We start from the raw sequence: 9,989 nt of genomic DNA, 5'->3' as shown, positions 1-9,989 counted from the left end.
CCAGCCCCCAGCGGCTTCTCTGGCAGCGACGGTAGAGTTGCTCCTTCACGACCTACAGCGTTGTGAAGAAATGAGTATCCTGGGAAGTTATAAGAAGAGGAAAGCAAAAAGGCGGTCGAGGTACTGTCGGAATGGGGACATCTTTAGAGGTTGCAACTGGGTTATAACGGCTTCCTGTGGCAGCGCCTGATTGAGAAGAAGCGCTTCCGGCAGCCTTGAATCACTAATCAACACACCGGCTTTCCGGGCCTGACGCGACCCTTGTCTCGGGCCTCTCGGAGTCGTACAGCCGCCCAGCCCCGCACCTGCGACGTGGCAGTCCATAGTGGAGCCTCCTTGCCTCGGTCCAGGTCCAGATGTCCCTGTGTCCTGGCTGCCCCAGCATTAGGGGACCCCAGGACCCTGTGATTGGCGCCTGCGCCTGCTGGACGGTGACGGAGGAGCCCCCCCTAGGGACTTGGGCATTGCTTGTGCTTGGTGTCTGTCCTTCGTGCTCCTTTCGGTGAAGCTAGGGGAGAGGGCGATTTTTGTTGTCACTTGGTTCATTCATTTATTCGTTTGTTCTTTATTCTTTCCGAAACCAATTAACGAGGCAGCATAGTGTAGTTGTTAAGAGTGCAGGCCCTGGAGCCTGGCCGTGTTGATTTTCCCTCTCAGCCATTTCTGACATTAGGCAAGACAGTAGGCCTCATCTTCCACATCTGCAAAGTGGGGTAATAATAGTATCTACTTCATAGAGAGGTTGGGAGAATTGAATTAACAGTAAAGGCAAAGCCCGGCATGTTGTAGGCACTCACGGTACTAAGATCACAGTTGTGAGAGCTAGATGGAAGAATAAAATTGACATAAGTACTAGTTTAAATATAGGGATAAATGCTGTGATGGAGACATGCAAAGTGCTGTGAGAATATGATGAAGGGAGTTGTACTGGGGAGGTGATAGAGGGTGGTGACGTAAGCCATACTTAAGAATGAATACAAGTCTGCCAGGGATGTGATGGGTGTCAGGGCATTTCTGGCAGAGATCACATCTTTAAGCTGTGAAAATGCATGGCATTCTCAGTCTGAGTAGTCTGATACTGGTAGATCTAAAGTGGTCATTTTCTCCAGGAAGTTCTTCCTTTGTGTTTTCTCACTGCACCAGGTCTGTGTCTCTAGAACAGCTCTTACCACACATTTTAATATTGAAATGTCCCTTTTTATGTTTTTCTCCCTCGCTTCAGGGTAAGGATCTTGCATTAGTCTTTATCTCTTCACATGATACCTGGCATTCGGTAAATGTTTGTTGAATTTGAAGAGACATATGGGCAATGAATCTGGAAGGGTGAGTTGAAGCCAGACTGGAAACGTTGTTGAATGGTAAACCAAAAAAATTTTGACTGACTTTTTCCAATAGGCAATGAGTTTAAAATATTAATTCTAGCATTACTGTAGAGAGTAGATTAGATATAAGGAGAGACTGAAGGAAGGGATATTCGTTAGGAGACAGCAGATATCTCAGATTCTCCCTATATACGTCAAGTTGAATGCATAAGACCGTTTAGGTAGTGGTTCATAAATTTTTCCACCAGGACCAGTTAAAGGTTCCCACGCCTAGCATTCACAAATTAAGAACCACCTCGGGAATTCCCTGGTGGTCCAATGGTTAGGACTCGGCACTTTCACTGCCCAGGCCTGGGTTCTATCCCTGGTCGAGGGAACTAAGATCCTACAAGCTGCATCAAAAAAAAAAAAAAACCACCTTTTCCTATCTTTAACTCTATTTCCCTTTTCTCCTACTAATCCAGGACAGATGTGTCAGATACTCTGAGAAGTATTCCAGGTTTCATTTAAGTATCTTGCCTTGCAAATCGTTCAGGACTGGGTATGATGGCAGGTTCTCGTGATGAGTTAGTAGGGTGAGATGGAAAATATGGACACTATAGCCCCAGATGCTCTTGCAGCTATTAATCTACTGATGACCCAAACTCTACCTTGTGGTTCAGTCCAGTAGGAATTGTCCATAGTGTGTGATTGTGATGACTGGCATCTAACAGTTATATTTCTCTTAATTTCTTCAGGGAGAACATCCTTGGTCCTACAGTGTTGCTGACACTGACATTTTCTAAGTGGTCTTGAACTGCCTACTTTTTATGTAAATAACTGGCTAGACTTCATATTTTTCACTACAGAAGCCCATAATCTGCAGTTGCTAGAGATTTTAAAACACTACTTTTCGGATATTCATCTATATTTAACTTGAAAGCTCTTCCTTTCTTATTCCAAAAATGTTGAGATACTGGGGAGAGATACCAATCTCATCAAGCCAGACCAACAGAAGTTCCTTGACTTGCTCCCTCGGGAGTTCCGACTGGTAGAAGTCCATGACCCACCCCTGCACCAACCCTCAGCCAACAAGCCCAAGCCCCCCACTATGTTGGATATCCCCTCAGAGCCATGCAGCCTCACCATCCATACCATTCAGCTGATCCAGCACAACCGACGTCTGCGTAACCTCATTGCCACAGCTCAGGCGCAGAATCAGCAACAGACAGAAGGTGTAAAGACCGAAGAGAGTGAGCCTCTTCCGTCCTGCCCTGGGTCACCTCCTCTTCCTGATGACCTCCTTCCTTTAGATTGTAAGAATCCCAGCACCCCATTCCACATCCGGCACAGTGACCCAGAGAGTGACTTTTATCGGTAAGGCAAGGCTTTGCTATATCTTACTTTTCTCAAAAAATCTTCCCAACAACTGTGTTAAGCAGGTAATCACATTTCCAGGAGGAAACTGAGGATGAGAGTAATTGCCTTGGCCAAGTTGCTCAGGTAATTAGTGGGAAGTCTAGGGACTTGAACCCTGATTTCCGAATCCAGAGTCTGTTACTTTTTATTTTCTGATGCAGCAGATATTTATGGAGTGCCTAATAGTGCCAAGCACTTTACTAGGAGCAAGTACTACACTAGTTTGTAAAATAGGCCATGTCGCATAGTCCTCAGAGTCTAGTCCTTCTGTTTCATTAAAAGGTATAATATGGGTTTAGCTCAGTGCCCTCAAAATGAGATTCATGGACTTATTCTCATACTATTAGGAATCTCCAAGTTCTATACAAGAATTTTTTAATTGTGTATTTTCATTTTGATAACATAGTTTAAGAAATAATAATAGAAAAATGTTCTTGATCCTTGCTACTCAAATCTGGTCAAGATCAGCAACATCAACATCACCTGGGAGCTTGTTAGAAATGCAGAGTCTCAGACCCACCCAGACCTGCTGAATCAGAATTTTCATTTTAACAAGACGTCCAGAATGTTCATAAGTATATTTCAATTTGAGAAGCCCTGCTCCAGGTCCTCTGAATGACTGCCTTATAACCTAGGGCTACTACTAGGCTTCAGTGTGAAAGTTTGCATTTGGTGCCAAATAATTACTTTTTCCTTTTCATTTTGAACTTTGTCAGACCTATAGAAAAGTTTAAATAATAGTACGACACACACCCAAATACCCTTGACCTGGATTCACCAATTGTTAACATTTTGCCACATTTACTTTCTCTCTCTCACGTATGTGTAAGTGTATATACACACATTTACACACAAATATACAAACATATACATATACACATAAGACCTTTTTTGCCAATATTTTAAAGTTGGAGACATTGCAATATATCACCCCTAAATTCTTCAACTTATCCTAATAAGGAAATTTCCTACACAATCCCAATAACCATTATCACATCAAAGTAAATGAACACTAATTAAATACTATCATTTAATATGTCTGTATTCAGATTTCTCCAGTTGTCTCCAAAATATCTTTTGTAGGTAGGTATGTTTGTCCCCAGTCCTGGACCTAACAAAGATTCACGCATTGCATTTGGTTGTTATACCTCTTCAGTGTCTTTTTTTTTTTTTTGAGGTATAGTTGATTTATAATACTATATTAGTTTCAGGTGTACAACAGCATGATTCAATATTCTTATAGATTATACTCCTTTTAAAGTTATTATAAAATATTGGCTATATTTCTCTGTGCTGTACAATATATCCTTGTAGCTTATTTATTTGATACATAGTAGTTTATACCTCTTCATCCCCTTCTCCTATCTTGCCCCGCCCCTCTTCCCTCTCCCCCACTGGTAACCACTAGTTTGTTCTCTATATCTGTGAGTCTGTTTCTTTTTGTTATATTCACTAGTTTGTTTTAGATTCCACATAAAAATGACATCATACAGTATTTGTCTTTCTCTGCCTCTTTAGTGTCTTTTAAGCCAGAATAGCTTCCCCCTTTTATAATACATGATATTAATCTTTTTTAAGAGTTTAGGTCACTTGTAGGCTGTCCCAAATCAGACTGGATTTGCTGATTATTTCCTCAAGATTAGATTCAAATGAAATGTTGGCAAAAATACTACATAAGTAATATTGTATATCACTTAGTGCATCTGCCTATTGATGATAATAGTTGCTACTATTTTAGTTTGTCCCAAATTAATGAGAAAAGAACAGAAGTAGACTTGTTAAGTAAGGCTTGCAGTTGGGCCAGATGAAGGCCAGAAAATGTCATGGTGTATTGTCTAATCGAAGGCTCTGAAGACACTGGAATAGTGAAAAAGGGAGAGAGAACTGTGTCGTTACATGCTTGCCCCGTGTTAGTATAGATGTGCCTAACTTCAACACACTTACCCTGTGGGAATCAGTACCAAGTTTACATTTTGAGAGCAATTTACCTTTAACAAAATAATATTGTCCTTCATATTAAATTGATGCTATTATTTAGAATTTGTACTTTCGTGTCAATTTTCTAATTTTAATTGTTAGGAAGATTCTGTGAACATCAGAAGTTTAAACGTAGTTTGTTTTATACATATTTAAGAAACGGTGTACAAAAATAATTTGCATCAGCTATGGGGGTACGGGAAGAATTATTTTCCTTTGAAATGGGTCCACATATTAAGCAAAGCAATACTGATTTAGCTCTGTTTATTAGGCACTTCTGAAGCCTTTAGCTTTTGGTCCAGAGAGACTGGCCATGGGAAACGATGATGCAAACAGTGAATGGAAAGTTATTAGGCAGTTGGTTTTCTTATGTTCCAATTACTATGTGAATTACAGTAGTTGCTACTGAGCAGATAACAGCAGCATGGGTGTGCAGCTCCTTAGGCACTCTGTACAGCAAGCACAGGGTGACGCATGCCAAGTATGGACCAGGGAAAAGTAATTTTCTGTACCCTATCTTTTTTTATCTATTTACTTTGTCAGAGGGAGGCAGAAGATAGGAAATTTCAGGAGAGCGGGTAAATTATTAGGAGCTCATTAAAAGTTATTTTAGGAGACCAGACAGTTTTTTGAGGGTTTTTGTTTTGTTTTGGAAAGATTAGGATCTTTGTCATAGTGATTAGGCGCAAAAACAGTGTATTATTAAGAACATGGGATCTAAAGGCAGAAGCTCTATCACTTAATAATACCAAAAATCTTTTGGCAAGTCAGCCCCTCTGAACTTCATTTTCTTCACCTGCCGGATAGGAATGTGAAGAAATATGGACCCCTACCCACTTCACAGCATAAAACAGGATAAAAATGCTTTGTAAGCTATATATGTTTAAATTGCCTTTATAAAATTGAGTTCCTTTCCCAGCTTTACAAATGGTCTGTTGTAGTTAAATAAGAATCTCCTAATTGGGACTGTGAATTTCTAGAAGTCCATATATTGCCCAGCATGTGAGGACCTATGTTCTGGTGAAATAGAGCACCACTGAGCAGTATCTGAGCTATACTCTTAAAATTAATCAGATCCTAAAAGTGATCAAAATCCAGCAGTTGTTATAAGGAGAAGGAAACTTCCTTTTCACTAGATACCCTTTTATACTGTTTACTACAGGCATCTATTGCCTGTTCAAACTTTATGTAATTGGAGCAGCTCAGGGATATGACTGTGGGTTGTTGAGACATGCCCTGGCAGCAACAAGATGGCACTGGGCTATGTAACCTGCCTAGAATTCCCCTGGAAAGCTGAGCCGGTGGTTTGATTGGGATTGTAAACTTCCTAGGGAGACAGGACAGGTCACCCCTTTGCAAGAGCACTAATAACACTAGCATGTCTCCACTTTCAGTGGGAAAGGGGAACCTGTGACTGAACTCAGCTGGCACTCCTGCCGGCAGCTCCTCTACCAGGCAGTGGCCACAATCCTAGCCCACGCAGGCTTTGAGTGTGCTAACGAAAGTGTCCTGGAGACCCTAACTGATGTGGCACACGAGTATTGTCTTAAGTTCACCAAGTTGCTGCGCTTTGCTGTGGATCAGGAGGCCCGGCTGGGGCAGACTCCCTTCCCCGACGTGATGGAGCAGGTTTTCCATGAAGTGGGCATTGGCAGCGTGCTCTCCCTCCAGAAGTTCTGGCAGCACCGCATCAAGGACTATCACAGTTACATGCTGCAGGTGAGAGGACCCTGAGGAGAAGTGGGTAAAGATGTGTAATCTAGGCGTGTCCAGCAGGATCCCTAACACTTGCTCTAGGGTGCAGAGCACAGGGTCTTGGAACAGAGTGGACTTACCCTGCTTTCCTCTTCGGCCCTGGCTGTGTTCCACTGGCCTCATCACTGACCTGGCCAGACTCAGGGGTCTCCTTTAGTCAGTGAAATTATAGCATGTGGTTAGCATGCTTTTATTCAACGAATATTTATTGAGTGCCTATTGTGAGTCAGGCACTATGAGATTCAGCAGTTAACAAGTGCCTTGAGCTTGCACTCTTGTTGAGAGGGAAACAAAAACAAGTAAACATATAATGATCAAAATAATTTCAGATGGCGTTAAGTGCTATGAGAAAGAAACAAAGCAGAGTGAGGTGATGCTGCCCAAGGGTGGAGTGTGGTGGGGGAGACACCATTTTTGGTTAGAAACAGAAATATCTGAGCTCTTCAACCCTTGTGGCCTGAGGCATTTTGTTCACTGTTTCGGTTTCCCCAAATCTAAAATATGGTAAGGAATTCTTAACTCCCAGTCGTCTTTGCTAAGCGATCCAGATTTCCTACAGTGCTCATCATCCACCTGTGGTACCTTTGTTGAATCTTAATTTTTATAGCTCAAACTGTGATCTTTTGTCCCAGTTCTGATATAATACAGTCTAAATATTTTTCACCTTTATGTACCTTTTAATTAATGACATACACATTCTCTGCTAAACAGATATTCTTTACATGTCTCTGTCATTTACGAATTTCAAACTCACATTCCTTCCTTTGGCAGTGATGTTTTATGCATATTCATATTCTGTTGGCTTTTCCATGGATGCCACAAGCTGACTATCCAACTTGCTTTTAACTTGGAAAATTGACTCTTGCTTGCCAACAGATTAGTAAGCAGCTCTCTGAAGAGTATGAAAGGATTGTCAATCCTGAGAAGGCCACAGAGGACACTAAACCTGTAAAGATCAAGGAGGAACCTGTGAGCGACATCACCTTCCCTGTCAGTGAGGAACTGGAGGCTGACCTTGCTTCTGGAGACCAGTCACTGCCCATGGGAGTCCTTGGGGCTCAGAGTGAACGCTTCCCATCTAACCTGGAGGTCGAGGCTTCACCACAGGCTTCAAGTAAGAGAAAACAACGTACCCATTTTGATTCTGGGAGATCTGCCAGTCTCAGTACTTCTTGCCTTTTGGATTCAAACTCTGGAGATGGAAGAACAAAAGTGGGGATGGGCAGGAGAATGGAAAGTCTGAAAACGAATATAGCTTCACTGATCCACAGATACCAATATTCTCTTTGTAATTAAGGAAGAAAGGACTAGCAGAGCTTTACAGACATTCTTTAAAATTATTTCTAGTTAGGATGTAGATGCAATAAGTGATTACCAGAGTTAATTCAGCTGACGAAGCTGGGTGGGCAGATGGCCTCCTGTTCTCTGTATTCTGGTCTTTCCTGCTGCTTGTACTGAATTGATTAAGGCAACTTCCAGATAGATGGAGTAATGTTAATTGCTCAGGGATGTTTGAATAGTTGGGGTTCCTTGCTAAAGTACCTCCCAACAAGTTGGAACTGAAAGGAATTGAAATAGGGCATCCCAGTTACAGGCAGCTGGCCTCTTCTTCCAGATAGACCCTGTGATTACCTTCAGAACCAGATGACTTGATCCCTAAGTCAGTTAGATTGCAAATTAGTCTAGACGCCCAGTTCTTTACAAATATAAATTGTCACGTCATCAATGCACAAATGATGCAAATAGCCAGTCCTTCAGTGTAGTCTAAACAGAATTAGGCCGCATTTTTTAAAGTATTGGGCAGAGAGCCTTTCACCATGGAAGACGTAATAACCACAGAACAGTGTTGCTAGAAGACACAGAGGCAGGAGAGCCAAAAAGAAATTGTTGCAGATGTAGGGGTCATGTCTCTTTTCAGCAGTCTGGAACAGCTGCCAGCATTTCATACTGGTCATTAACTTTTCATAATGTGAGAGAAGACCAGGGACCCAAACACAAGGCAGGAAAACAAGACAGCCCCATAAAAGGACAGGCCAATGTAACACCTGACTAAGAGCCCATGGTTGTGCCTGCCTTTGAGCCATGAATCTTTCCACGAGCATAGTTTTACTTCCCTAGTTTAGGGAAAATGGAGGTGGATGAGGTGGGGGTAAAGGAGGGTGAGGAAGTGGAAAAGAAGATATTTAGGGTTGGTAACTGTTTGAGCAGAGAATAACCACCATATTCTCCATCCAAGTAGAGAATCAGAGTGAAAACTGACCTCAAAGGTCATCAGTTGGCCCTGGGTGGTGCATGTCTCCTACTTTGTTCCAGCCTTTTTATTTTTTAATAGATTTTTTAAAACAAATTTATTTTATTTATTTATTTTTGGCTGTGTTGGGTCTTCGTTGCTGTGCACAGGCTTTCTCTAGTTGCGGCGAGCAGGGGGGCTACTTTTCGTTGTGGTGTGTGGGCTTCTCATTGCAGTGGCTTCTCGTTGCAGAGCATGGGCTCTAGAGCACAGGCTCAGTAGTTGTGGCACACGGGCTCAGTTGCTTCGCGGCATGTGGGATCTTCCCGGACCAGGGCTCAAACCCATGTCCCCTGCCCTGGCAGGAGGATTCTTAACCACTGTGCCACCAGGGAAGCCCTATTCCAGCCTTTCTTACTGCTAGTTAGTTCTACGTTCTTCTTCCATTCCCAGGTACAGAAGTAAATGCTTCACTTCTTTGGAACTTGGCCCACGTGAAAATGGAGCCGCAAGAGAGTGAAGAAGGCAACGTCTCTGGGCATGGCGTGCTGGGCAGCGATGTGTTCGAGGAGCCCATGTCAGGCATGAGTGAAGCTGGGATCCCCCAGAGCCCTGATGACTCAGACAGCAGCTACGGCTCCCACTCCACTGACAGCCTCATGGGGTCCTCCCCTGTTTTCAACCAGCGCTGTAAAAAGAGGATGAGGAAAATATAAGGCAAAGAGGGAGAGTTTCTCTCCAGACCTACAAGACCCCATAGAAAACCTTGATGTATTCTAATTCGTTTCCATAAACAGTGATTTGACTTTTATTCTTAAACACAGTGGATTTTCCTGATATCAGTGGAACTGGATTTAACCAAATAAGTCTGCTTTTTCCTTTTGCATCCAGTTTTTGTAGTTTTCCACAACAACCAAGCTACCTTTCACAGACATCATGACACTGGGATGGTAATCCAGAGACCAAAGCACTGTCCCTGACATCTACTGTGTGACTAGACAAGTGACTTAGCTTCTCTAGAGCTGTTTCTCTTGCACAACTGAGAAGAGTCATACTGCTTTGACCTACCTTGCAGAGATATTACGGAGATGTTGTTAAGCCTCAAAGCTGTGCTTGAATAGACTCACAAGTAAATATCAGATGTCAGTTTTTTAACTTGCTTCATTTTTGGTCGAAGTCCTTGGGAATCCAGTGCTAATACCTAACAGGAAATAGCTAAACATTGCATAGCTTATCTATCAGTAGTCTTGTTTTCAAACTGTTTTTGCTGCCCATGAGGTCGCCTATAAAGTCAGAGCGGTCTGTGG

General features: G+C 42.5%; 1 protein-coding gene across 1 annotated transcript; it reads left to right on the top strand.

Moving 5' to 3' along the window:
* The first annotated feature begins 45 nt into the window (after positions 1–45).
* Positions 46–9,835, top strand: SUPT7L (SPT7 like, STAGA complex subunit gamma). Its single transcript, XM_032652335.1, is given in 5 exon segments — positions 46–2,321; positions 2,324–2,678; positions 6,092–6,416; positions 7,329–7,566; positions 9,136–9,835. Coding segments are annotated over 5 exon segments (1,236 nt in total). The 5' UTR covers positions 46–2,266; the 3' UTR covers positions 9,399–9,835.
* The last annotated feature ends 154 nt before the right edge of the window (positions 9,836–9,989 follow it).

The sequence above is a fragment of the Phocoena sinus genome, chromosome 13, assembly GCF_008692025.1.
Source record: "Phocoena sinus isolate mPhoSin1 chromosome 13, mPhoSin1.pri, whole genome shotgun sequence".
NCBI classification, from domain to species: domain Eukaryota; kingdom Metazoa; phylum Chordata; class Mammalia; order Artiodactyla; family Phocoenidae; genus Phocoena; species Phocoena sinus.
Note: the sequence above shows the minus strand (reverse complement) of the source record. Positions and strands in the feature narration are given on the sequence as shown.